Source organism: Tupaia chinensis, unplaced genomic scaffold (assembly GCF_000334495.1).
Source record: "Tupaia chinensis unplaced genomic scaffold, TupChi_1.0 Scaffold000361_2, whole genome shotgun sequence".
Classification (NCBI taxonomy): domain Eukaryota; kingdom Metazoa; phylum Chordata; class Mammalia; order Scandentia; family Tupaiidae; genus Tupaia; species Tupaia belangeri.
Genome location: NW_006159858.1, coordinates 3,904,501 through 3,917,723, shown reverse-complemented (window position 1 = coordinate 3,917,723; position 13,223 = coordinate 3,904,501). Strand labels below are relative to the sequence as shown.

Sequence of the window (13,223 nt, the reverse complement as noted above, 5' to 3'; positions counted from 1 at the left end):
AGTGGGTGCCTTTTTTAGCCTGGGGCTCCCCCCCCCCCCTTTTTTTTTTTAATCTGTGGGATAAAGTAGCAAAATATTCTTTCACTGTTCTGTGTGCTTACTTGTGTTTTACCATTTAGGTCTTGATACACCTTTAGCAAAGAGGAAATGATTTGGTGATGGAGTGTTCCCACTGACCCATGGACCCAAAGAAGAGAAGGTAAAACCATTTCTTCCTCCCTGTCTTTCTAGGAAAATGCAGCAGAGAAATCCACAGTAGTGCAGTTTCTATTCAGTTTAGTTTTCTTGTCAATGGCTATTAAGTGGGAACAGTGACATTTGCAATAGATCGGTAAAGAGAAAGGTGTTAGAATAAAGTTGATCAATGATAGGCTTATGTTGCTAGATTATTTTTATGCTTCTAAGAGGCTTTAAATATCTTCATTTCTTCACTTGAAAGCTCTTGTAGCCATTTTTTTCTCACCATAATTTCAAGTTTTCAGAAGTAGCCTTACTAATTTGTAATTATCTTTCCTCCTCAGAAAGCTAGTTGGAAGATATTTAAAAGGAAGGTTAAATTTGTGACTTCCTTCTGCAGAACCATGGTTATGCCAGTTTATGGGAATATTATTTAGCTAAAGTAGAGAAATTCCTACATTTTCAAGTTTCTGTGCCTCATTAAATTTAGGTATCAGTGTTTTAGAAAAAAGAAAATGAAAAATGAAATGCCATTATGATGGCGTTTAGGAAAACTTTAGATAAAGGAAACAGTGTCTTAATAACTTTTTGCTTAGAAGGGGAAGGAATTAGAATATGGACATTGTTATGCAGCTATGTGTTTGTATTGTTTGAATCAGAGTCATCAAAGAGAACCATGAGTTAAATGTGAAGGGTTTTACTGGTAGCTGTTATTAATTTTTTTTTTAATTTAATTTATTTATTTTTAATTTGACCAGAGACAGAGAGAGTTGGAAAGGGAGATAGCAAGTCACCAGGTCTGGTGGAGAGAGAGAGAGTTAGAAAGGGAAATAATAAGCTACCAGGTCTGGAGCTTGAACTATTGTTGCCCATGAGGGAGTCCAGCACCTTAACCACCACACCACCTGCTGGCCCCTCAATTTGATTCTTAAAAACAGCAATTATAGATGTAAACTAGCACAAAGGAAAATGCGGGTTTTTGTTTCTCAGTTCTTTCTCATCAAATACTTTTTACCAATTATAAACTAAAAATTTTAAATAAGACTTCAGCTTGGGACACGTTATCACTATAATATCCAAACAGGGAGTTAATGGGCCAGCAGTGGCATGGTCGTGAAGGTGGCTAGATCCCACATGGGCAGCTATGCTGTTCAAGTCCCAGACCAGGTGGCTAGAAAATCATGCTGGAGCATGTGTGTTTGCCTCTCCAAAATCCTGAGAGGAGAACAGAAGAGCATTGCAGTCTGGTCATCCCCCCTCTCAGGGGTGCTTTCTCACTTTCCGTCTCTTTCTGTCCTGTGAGCATACATGCCCTATAGCAAAACAAACAAAAACCAGTCTGTACGCGTTTGGTACAGACTTAGGGGGAAAAAAGAAAAGAAACAAGAAGTTCATGTTGAGAAGTTAGAAGCTGATGAAATTTTATGTTACCTCATCATAAAACTTTGAAAAATAGCACAAGTTTTGTTTGCTGCTTAACTAGAGACAAGCAATTTGTAGGTTTAACTTAACTCTAGCCTTTTATATAAATAGTTGTTTTATCTTGGCTCTTCTGTCCTAACCAAAGCATAAAATAGGTGCTACTTAAATCAGCTGACCCAGTCATCTATGTGCTGGTAAAAGGTACAATCTCATTCGTAGTTTTTAAGAGCAAAAGATACAATTCAGAACTGTAGAAACAGTTAAGCTATTTTTTCCTGATGTTTGTAGCTCAGCAGAGGCAGAAGGGTCCAAAGAAAGAGGCCTGGTCCATGTCTGGCAGGCAGGATCCTTTTCCCCAACACCAGAGAGATTGCCAGGCTGGGGAGGAAAGACGGTTCTTCAAGCAGCCCTTGGAGTCAAACATGGAATTCTTCTGACTGAAGGTATTGAAAAAAAATGTTTAACAAATGTATGTGTATAAGGTGTATAAGGTCAGGTTAGAGAGGTTAGATAATGAGGGTTCTTAAAACTAGGCTAGAGGTCAGGCAAGACAGATGTTAGATACCAAGGGTTCTTAAAACTTGGCTAGGAACTCATATTCTTTAGTTCTCAAAATATGTTCTTACTCCCTTAAACTTAAGACCTAATAAAAAAATCAGATTAGGTTTTAAGTTTAAAATGCACTGTTGACTAGCATAAAAGGGAGAATTAGCATTTGTAAATTTTGTAAATATGTAAAAAATTAACTTTTTTAAAAGGTTACTACCAATTCAGCCTTTTTGCCATAGCTGTTGCTTCATTAACTATGTCAGAGTAATACTGCTAACAGTAACTGCAGTGAGGTACGACACTGGTCTGCTTCTCATTATGTCACTGGATCTCCGCAATCACTCTCTGAGAGAGCTATTATTCGCAGATATGCACAGGGAAGGAAGAAGAGGTTCAGTAGTTAAAGTGTCAGAGTCAGGATTGGAACTCATAGTCTGATTTTGAAACCTGCTTTTAAGCCACTTGGCTGTACTGTCTCAGTACAGTTTTTTCTCAGCATAAATAACAGCTCACAAGAGTATATTATCAAATGTATGCATCTTTAACACATAGAAACGTATACTATAATTTAATCTTGAAGGCTGCTTATCAACTCAGTCACAGCAAATTTAATTTGGGCCAAGACTGCCATCAACCTCACTAATTTATAAATTTCTCTGAGCATTTATTAAGTATTAAATAATGCTTTGGTATTTTCCTTCTAGGGACTAAGGAAAGACAAGTTCTGAGAAACAAAGCTTTAATCCGATCTTGTTGATTTTATGTAGTAAACATGGGATTTCTTTCTAATCTCTTTATTCCGCTTCTATTATAATAATATATGTTATATTGTTTAAGACTTTGAAAGAAGCCTTATTTTAAAAATACGAGTTATATTCAGTACCTGCCCTGTGGGCTTCAATAACAGTGGAATTCTGTTGTTTTTAGGAAGATGTTTAGAGTATCTTCATTAAGATATTTGAAAACTTTCAGTAATATATTTGGAAACCCTTCATGAACATGATAACTGTATGATCTAGAATCATATCTACAAAGCTGGGACAGCTGAGGGAAAATTTTTCAAAAACCTCTAAGTAGCCTAGGATTGTTTCATGTTTAAGCAGTGTCTTAGTATTAAGTGTTAGTTACAAAAAAGTCTCATTTCATGCAAGTGTGAAGTTTGAAATGTCACATCACTTTCCAGTACTGTTTTTTCCAGAGAAGGAAATGGTTCTGATTGAATGCTAGTAATTTTTAAGTTTCTTTGTCTCAATTAAATTTGACCTTTAGGTCATAATTCAATGAGGACACTTCATTGACTCACTATTTTTAATGTGTTCTGGGTTTTAAAAAGGAGAGATGGGTCTAAACATCCATTTTATTGCATTTTTTCTGTCTACAGTGGAATAATATAAGTTGAAAGAGTTGGTGAGCTGTTGGAAGTGTATTGTCACTTGGAGAAAAAAAGCTTAAAAGGTCTTATCTAGTGAGCTTATTTTCTCTGTACTCTTTTTTTAAAAAAGAAGTTTTTGCCTTAGGGAGTGTGTGTAACAGACAGAGAAATAGAGACAGTGAGAAGGAAAGTGAGAAATCATGCCCCCCAAGAGGGATGGCCATGCCTCAATCCCTTCTCCTACATTCTCCTCCCGGGATCTTGGGCACATATGCACACATGCCTAGCATGAGTTTGAAGCCGTCTGGGACTTGAACCATGGTCGGTCATGGGGGAGTCCAGTGACATAACTGCTACGCCATCTGTTCGTCCTTCTCTGTATTTTTTACCCAGGCTATAAATTCCCTAATAAAAGCACATATCTTTCTTTTAGCCACAATTGCTTTTTTCCTTACATTGATTTTATGATAAGTTAATTTGAGCATATTAGATGTATCTGTCAAGTATGTTGTGTCAAAATTTGAATTTCTTTTCCATCATTACTCAATTGCTGCCTTGTGGGAAAAAAAATATTACTTATTTCTTTTATTTTTAAAAAAGCAAGCAAATCTCTGGTCATATAGAAAAGAAGGTATAGTAAGCTTTGTTCAGTATTTTAAAAAACCTATGGCCAAGTCTTCATTTCATTTGAAATTTTAGCCAGTATAGAGCATGCATACATGCTCTCAAACTCCCACAATACTGTAATAAGTTATCTTTTTTTTTTTTTTTAAATTTAATTGCTTTCTTTCTTCCTATGAGAAACAGGGAAGAGAAAGACAAAGACAGGCACCTCCCAGCTGGGTCTTAAAGCTATGATCCACTACTGGTCTCAGCCAGCCTGGATCACAGCGGTCCCAGGAGACGTACCCAGGATCTTTCCTAGTTGTGTTACTGTTAAGCCACTATCTGGCTCATGTATATTTTCATCATTTATGTATCTTAATCATTGGTAGCTTTCATTTTCATTCTAAAGCCAGTTATTCCGATAGCATAATTTGTTTTGTTTTGTCTTTTGCCTCGTTTTGTTGTGCTGATGGTTTGTTATTTTTTCTGAGAGGTTTTTGGTATAGGTCGCATATGCTTCCCAGAAAGACAGAGAGAGACAAAGCGAGAAATCACCCTCCCAGGGGGGAGGCCCACACTGCAATCTCTTCTCCTTCATTCTCCTCTTGGGATCTTGGGCATGCACGTACACGTGCCTGGCATGAGTTTAAGCCACCAGGTCTGGGACTCAAACCGCCGTCGACTACATGGGAGCCCAGCAACATAGCCATTGCACCAACTGCTGGTCCCTGTGCTGAAGGGTTTTTAAAACAAATCTTACCCCAGAAAGGCTATCTAGTATATAATGCATTATACATAACATTTAAAAATTACCCATAATATGATGTGCATCGTGCAGCTATGTCTTATTAACACTTTTCTGCTGCCCTGACTCATTTAATAGTCGTGAATGTTGTAGATATTAGTAAGTGTATCTATTTTATATTAGTTATTTTGTTTTTCTGCACTTGGAGTCTACTTATGTAATAGCCTGTGAGTCAGTGCTAGGTGCCTGTAGGAAGAGGCAGAAGGAAGGGAATAATGCCTTTCATTAGAAAGTAGCCTTCTGCAGTTTGTAAAAAATTTTCACTGTAGTCCAGAATGCTAAAAGATAGTATTTGTTAAAAGACCAATAAGTGCAGTGCTGTGTATGCTTGAATCAAATTTCACAACTGTGCTTTTGGAAATTAAAAATAAAAAGTCCTATTTTGTTAAATCTGAAGAAAACTAAACATTGACTGACAAAATTTCTAATAAGTTTACTAACCTTTTTTTTTTTTTTTTTAAACCTTTAGACGGTGAAGTCTACAGCTTTGGGACCCTTCCCTGGAGAAGTGAATCGGCAGAGATTTGTCCAAGTAGCCCCATTCTTGAAAATGCCCTGGTTGGGCAGTACGTTGTTACTGTGGCAACTGGGAGTTTCCACAGCGGCGCGGTGACTGAAAGTGGCGTAGTGTACATGTGGGGGAAGAATGCTGCCGGCCAGTGTGCGGTAGCTAACCAGCAGTATGTGCCAGAACCGAACCCTGTCAGCATTTCTGATTCTGAGACCAGCCCTTTGTTAGCAGTGAGGATTTTGCAGTTGGCATGTGGCGAGGAGCACACCCTAGCATTGTCAATAAGCAGAGAGATTTGGGCATGGGGTACCGGTTGTCAGCTGGGTCTCATTACCACTACCTTCCCGGTGACAAAGCCACAGAAGATAGAACATCTTGCTGGACGAGTGGTGCTACAAGTTGCCTGTGGTGCTTTCCACAGCTTAGCACTTGTGCAGTGCCTCCCTTCCCAAGATCTGAAGCCAGTCCCAGAGAGATGCAACCAGTGCAGCCAGCTCCTAATTACTATGACTGACAAGGAAGACCATGTGATTATCTCAGACAGTCACTGTTGCCCATTAGGTGTGACACTGTCAGAATCCCAGGCGGAAAACCATGCCAGCACTGCCGTCAGCCCCTCGACGGAAACCCTTGACAGTCAGGGGGATGTTTTCGAGACCACTGTTGCAGAAAATGACCTGCCTGTTGCCGCTGAACTGAATGTAGGAGTTGTTCAGACCATGAATGGGGATGCCATTTCCTCTCAACAGAATAGCATGGGAACGGCTGAAAGTTCTTCTGCGAGAAGCATACCATCATACCCTGACACCCAGGCAGTAAATGAGTACTTGCGGAAATTGTCAGACCATGCGATAAGAGAGAACTCAGAAAACAGTGAAAAGAACAGCGAAAAGCCAGTGCCATCTCAGGTACCTGCTAAACTTTATGGTAAAGAAGTATTTCTGGAGTTGAATCATATGAGCCTTTCTTTAGAAACCTTAAAATGCTTAGGGCTTAGTTCAACTTTGGATAGCAATTCTGTTTTATCAGGCAAGACTAGATAAGGAAAGAACCTGTGTTCGAGTTCTGGCCCTGTGTGATGATGTCCTGCTGCACTTGTGTAATTAGCAAAATCTCAGTTTTGTTCTTCTAGCACCTTCCCCCCAATGGCTAAGGTTCTGAATGTTGGTGGGCCCCTTGAATATTTTAATATAATAATATTCATGAAGAGTCTTCTGATGTATATTTGTCCACTCTTGATAGTTCTGTAGCTTTGTGGCATGTCCTTCATGCCACAAAAAAACTATAAAAAGTATTACATGGTTTGAGTTATTTTCAATTATAGCCATGGTCCTTACTGGGCCTTATTTAAGTGGGGGGTAATATTTTATCCATCCTCATTTTGAAAACTTGTGATAGACAAAAGCTATTTACCAGAAACGTACAGTAAAATTTGAGTCTCCCTGCTTAAGGTAGATTGCTCTAAAATGTCATTTCTGGTTTTTACTCTTACCAAAACTAATTAAAAAAAAAAAATTTTTAATCAGAAGATCTGATCTCTGGAGTTCTTTTTTCCAGGCTCATGAAACCACATGGCCTCTTGATTCTCTTTTCTTTTTTTTGTAAGAATTATTTCTTTAATTTTACTTATTACTTATTATTACTATTTTATTTGACCAGAGAGAGATAGAGAGGGAAAGTGAGAAAGCAAACTTCCAGCTCTGGGGCTCAAACCAGGGCCAGCTATGTGGGAGTCTAGCACCTTAGCCACCATACCACCTGCTGACCCTATGCCTCTTGATTTTTCATCCTTCTTGTTGACTGTTAAAATGAGAATATAGGGGATTTTTAGGAATAGTCTTTACTTCACAGACTAATCACTATACCTTGTGGATATTTGAGATTTTTTATTTTTAATTTTAAAATAAAGTATTTGGAGAATAGCATTATAAAAATCTAAACCAAAGTAATAACGTCATAAGAATTCATGTAGAAAATTCTTAGACTATATACTTGCTTATAAAAGTGTTTGATTTTTAAAGTAATTTCTTTGATTTATTAAATTTAAAGTTAAAAGTTTATTGTGTAGTTTATTTTATTACAGTAGTTGAAATTGCATTTTCCCTTAGATTTTCTCGTTAAACACTAAAAGTTTCTGTGGCTTATGCTAATTTTGGTGGTACGTGTTCACATTTAATTTAATTCGTTTGCAAACAGTGTCTCAAGGTATATAGTTAATTCACGAGGAATTTTTATGGATCAGAACAAGTTTTTTCCTCTTCTGCTCAGATTTAATTGAGTCCTACCTTTTTTTTTTTTTTTTTTTTTGGAGAGGTTTTTGCTATAGGGCGCGTGCACTCGCCAGACAGAGAGACATAGAGACAGAAAGCGAGAAATCACCCCCCAGGGGGGATGGTCACACCGCAGTCCCTTCTCCTCCATTCTCCTCTTGGGATCTTGGGCACGCACGCACACGCACCTGGCGTGAGTTTTAAGCTACCGGGTCTGGGACGCAAACCGTGGTCGACTACATGGGAGTCCAGCGACATAGCCATTACGCTAACTGCTGGTTCCCCTTGAGTCTTACTTTTGTGAAATAAACCAAAATATTATTGGTTGACTAAAAATACTGAAATTATGTCTTTCATCAAAATTGCTGGTCATGCTTTTTTTGTTTATTTACTTTATTCTTAAATATAATTAAATGGAAGGAGCCAGTTAGAACAGTAGTTAACAGTTTATAAGAGGGGATTGCTCTCCAAAAAGTTCATGGATATGTATATTATGAAAAAAACTGTGCATGAAATTGAAACATTTTTGCACCAAAATATTTTTTCTTGAACTTCTTGAAGTCCGTGTCTAAAGTATAGTTTTTGTGGCCTTCTTCTGTCTAATGGTAAGAACCTCTTTAAAAAGTTGTGTTACAGCTTTTTTAAACAAAAGTTGAAATCAATGTGATGTTCTGCTGAACAAGTTAAAATGATAACTGTCACCAAAGAAGTAAATATTAGACTTTGTATCTATCTTTTTTTTTTGCCAGAAGGTGTATGGAAAAGCACACCACGTTCCCCCTGGCGGTCACACCACAGTCCTTTCACACCTTATTTACCTAGAAATAGCTCTGCTGACTTTAATATTTATTATTATTGTTGTTATTATTATTATTTTGGAGATATTTTTGCTATAGGGCATGTGCACTCACTAGAGAGAGAGACAGAAAGTGAGAAATCACCTCCCAGGGAGATGGCCACACCACAATTCCTTCTCCATTCTCCTCTTTGGGATTCTAGGCACGCATGCACACATGCCCGGCATGAACCTTAAGCTGCCAGGTCCAGGGCTCAAACCATGACCAACAATGTGGGACTCTACAATGTGGGAGTCTCACAACAAAACCATAACACCATCCTCTTGTTCCCTTACTTTAATATTTAATTCAAGGAAATATATCAGGTAACAGCCCCATGTTGGGCATTGTGCTAGGCGACAGGAATTATTTAAGGAAATCAGAAGCCAGTCTTAAAAAGGACTTTTTCATTGGGTTGGTTTTTAATTCAGAACACATTAAGAAACATGTATATACTCTGGATCTTTGAGTAGAATAAGAAGCAAATTATTCAGTGTAACCTATGCCGATAAGCTTTTCACATATTGGTAGGTACATTTAATGACTTTCCTTTATAGTAAACAGTGATGTTTGACAGCTTAGAGTAGGTTTCAGCTGATTTTTTTCCCTAAGATATTAGAGAACTTTAGTTTGACTTTGTAATTCACCTGTAAATCTCACTGTGGACATTGGTTCCAAATGTTAATTATTAATTTACCACATTTACCCTCTATGGTAGCAAGAGCAAAGGTAATCCTTCGGCCTGTTTACCTCTTGAGCCATGGGAAGTGACTTACTAGTGAGCCAGGAGAAGGACCTGAACTTAAGGACATAATTTGGAAGGTGATAGGGCAGAGGAATAACTATATATGTTAGATCTAATTTTCGATTTATAAAACATTTTAGACAAAAATATTAATTTTTTTTCCTATTTCTTAGTAGCAGTGTATATTTTCCTAAAAGTGATCAATATTAAACTTGCATTTTTCTTCCAGCTTTTATCCAGGGCCATCACAGAGTACCATATATGAAAGGCAGTGTTTACCATACTTTTCCTCTTCTCTGCTTCTACTGTTCTTAGTTTTTAAAAAGCAGCTAGGGCTTCTGTTTAAATACCATGTGAAAACTTAACACCCAGACAAAAGGAAGTCCTTTTGATAAGTATTTTGAGTCCTCATTTCCGCCTAGTGCATTAACTCCATGATCAAGAGGGGAAACCTTTTAAGTTGGAGAAGAAGAGACCTTCTTTTGTTTTGGATTCCTAAATGTACACAGTGATGGATGTTAAACTTCTTTTTTATTGATTGCTTTTTGTATAAGGGATTCTATTTTTATACGCTTTTTTGTATGTGTATATTTTTAGCCTCTCGTAGAAGAAACAATTCCTAATCTTCACAGCCCACCAACCACCAGCACCTCAGCCCTAAACAGCCTGGTAGTCTCTTGTGCATCTGCTGTTGGTGTGAGAGTGGCTGCTTTTTTTTGTTTATTTACTTTATTCTTAAATATAATTAAATGGAAGGAGCCAGTTAGAACAGTAGTTAACAGTTTATAAGAGGGGATTGCTCTCCAAAAAGTTCATGGATATGTATATTATGAAAAAAACTGTGCATGAAATTGAAACATTTTTGCACCAAAATATTTTTTCTTGAACTTCTTGAAGTCCGTGTCTAAAGTATAGTTTTTGTGGCCTTCTTCTGTCTAATGGTAAGAACCTCTTTAAAAAGTTGTGTTACAGCTTTTTTAAACAAAAGTTGAAATCAATGTGATGTTCTGCTGAACAAGTTAAAATGATAACTGTCACCAAAGAAGTAAATATTAGACTTTGTATCTATCTTTTTTTTTTGCCAGAAGGTGTATGGAAAAGCACACCACGTTCCCCCTGGCGGTCACACCACAGTCCTTTCACACCTTATTTACCTAGAAATAGCTCTGCTGACTTTAATATTTATTATTATTGTTGTTATTATTATTATTTTGGAGATATTTTTGCTATAGGGCATGTGCACTCACTAGAGAGAGAGACAGAAAGTGAGAAATCACCTCCCAGGGAGATGGCCACACCACAATTCCTTCTCCATTCTCCTCTTTGGGATTCTAGGCACGCATGCACACATGCCCGGCATGAACCTTAAGCTGCCAGGTCCAGGGCTCAAACCATGACCAACAATGTGGGACTCTACAATGTGGGAGTCTCACAACAAAACCATAACACCATCCTCTTGTTCCCTTACTTTAATATTTAATTCAAGGAAATATATCAGGTAACAGCCCCATGTTGGGCATTGTGCTAGGCGACAGGAATTATTTAAGGAAATCAGAAGCCAGTCTTAAAAAGGACTTTTTCATTGGGTTGGTTTTTAATTCAGAACACATTAAGAAACATGTATATACTCTGGATCTTTGAGTAGAATAAGAAGCAAATTATTCAGTGTAACCTATGCCGATAAGCTTTTCACATATTGGTAGGTACATTTAATGACTTTCCTTTATAGTAAACAGTGATGTTTGACAGCTTAGAGTAGGTTTCAGCTGATTTTTTTCCCTAAGATATTAGAGAACTTTAGTTTGACTTTGTAATTCACCTGTAAATCTCACTGTGGACATTGGTTCCAAATGTTAATTATTAATTTACCACATTTACCCTCTATGGTAGCAAGAGCAAAGGTAATCCTTCGGCCTGTCTACCTCTTGAGCCATGGGAAGTGACTTACTAGTGAGCCAGGAGAAGGACCTGAACTTAAGGACATAATTTGGAAGGTGATAGGGCAGAGGAATAACTATATATGTTAGATCTAATTTTCGATTTATAAAACATTTTAGACAAAAATATTAATTTTTTTTCCTATTTCTTAGTAGCAGTGTATATTTTCCTAAAAGTGATCAATATTAAACTTGCATTTTTCTTCCAGCTTTTATCCAGGGCCATCACAGAGTACCATATATGAAAGGCAGTGTTTACCATACTTTTCCTCTTCTCTGCTTCTACTGTTCTTAGTTTTTAAAAAGCAGCTAGGGCTTCTGTTTAAATACCATGTGAAAACTTAACACCCAGACAAAAGGAAGTCCTTTTGATAAGTATTTTGAGTCCTCATTTCCGCCTAGTGCATTAACTCCATGATCAAGAGGGGAAACCTTTTAAGTTGGAGAAGAAGAGACCTTCTTTTGTTTTGGATTCCTAAATGTACACAGTGATGGATGTTAAACTTCTTTTTTATTGATTGCTTTTTGTATAAGGGATTCTATTTTTATACGCTTTTTTGTATGTGTATATTTTTAGCCTCTCGTAGAAGAAACAATTCCTAATCTTCACAGCCCACCAACCACCAGCACCTCAGCCCTAAACAGCCTGGTAGTCTCTTGTGCATCTGCTGTTGGTGTGAGAGTGGCTGCTACGTATGAAGCTGGGGCCTTGTCTCTTAAGAAAGTGATGAACTTTTATAGTACAGCCCCGTGTGAAACTGGAGCTCAGGCAGGCGGTAGTTCCATAGGCCCAGAAGGCCTGAAAGATAGCAGAGAAGAACAGGTTAAACAGGAATCGATGCAAGGAAAGAAAAGTTCAAGTCTAGTGGATATCAGAGAAGAGGAATCAGAGGGAGGCAGTAGAAGACTCTCCCTCCCTGGATTGTTGTCACAAGGTAAGGATTAACCAGGTTTTTGAATCAGCTTTTGGTGAATCCCAGGATGCTCCTGACATCACGTTCTGTATTATAACAAATAAGCTTTTCTGATTACTGAAGCTGACATAACTCAGATGTCAAAATTTATTTAACAATTGTTTCCCTAAATGGTTTTAAAGAAAATTATGTTTCTCTGCTTCATAAAAATAACCAGAGAACATAGCTTTTTGTTGATGCCTGCTCTGCTTATGAATCCTATTATGAATCTTACTGTATTGTTTTGGAATGTGACAGTAGTCTCATTTCCTAATTAGGATCTAATCTACAGATAGATGTGGTTGCAATTGTGACCGTTAGGTAAGTGAGGAATTACTACACTTGACCTGAAAGAGCTCATTTGTAAGACTCAGTATGAGAGAGCTTCATTTTCTGAAACCATTGGCAATAAACTTTTTAGAGTGTTAAAGGTAATAGGTGGTTAGTTCTCCTACATTTCTTAATCAGTTCAACAATCTAGACTGTCTAGACTTGTACGTCTCAAAAGTGATGTGCAGACCAGCAGCTTCAGCGGTATTTGGGAATGTGTCAGAACTGTACCATCTCAGGCTCCACTCCAAACCTACTGATTCAGAATATGCATTTTAACAAGTGGTTAGCATGCACATGAAAGTTGGAGAAGCATTGGATTATGCCAAGAGTTTGCAGGTTTTTCTCTAAAGAGCCCAAAGAGAAATAGTTTATTTGTGGGTCATACATTCTCTGTGGCAACTATTCAGCTATTCTGTTGCTACATAAAAGTCCCCAAAGGGCTGGTCCCATAGCCTAGTGGTTAAGAGAGCTGGATCCTACATGGCTGACCAGTTCAAACCTTGGCCCTGGCAGCTTGAAATACACTCTAGATGTGTGTACTTCCGTGCCCCAAATCCTGACAGGATGGAAAGATGAAGGAGAAGGGATTGTGGCATGACCATCAGAAGGTGCTTTTTCTTTCTTCCTCGCTTTCTGTATGTTTCCAGTGGGTGCCCACACCCTTTGGTAATTAAAAAAAAACAAAAACAAAAAACATAAAAGTCACC

At 37.8% G+C, this 13,223-nt stretch overlaps 2 protein-coding genes across 2 annotated transcripts in view; both read left to right on the top strand.

Annotated features, from left to right (window-relative positions):
* Positions 1–10,082, top strand: part of LOC114008619 (alsin) — a 25,440-nt gene extending 15,358 nt beyond the window's left edge. Inside the window, exons 2-5 of the mRNA XM_027773614.1 lie at positions 120–199; positions 1,888–2,042; positions 5,401–6,350; positions 9,891–10,082. Of these exons, the coding sequence (XP_027629415.1) occupies positions 180–199; positions 1,888–2,042; positions 5,401–6,350; positions 9,891–10,082 (1,317 nt within the window). The 5' untranslated portion in view covers positions 120–179. The remainder of the gene's footprint in view (positions 1–119; positions 200–1,887; positions 2,043–5,400; positions 6,351–9,890) is intronic.
* Positions 10,083–11,676: 1,594 nt separating this feature from the next.
* Positions 11,677–13,223, top strand: part of ALS2 (alsin Rho guanine nucleotide exchange factor ALS2) — a gene marked incomplete in the record, with an annotated part of 65,822 nt that continues 64,275 nt past the window's right edge. The window contains 1 exon segment of the mRNA XM_027773648.1: positions 11,677–12,165. Within this exon segment, the coding sequence (XP_027629449.1) occupies positions 11,958–12,165 (208 nt within the window).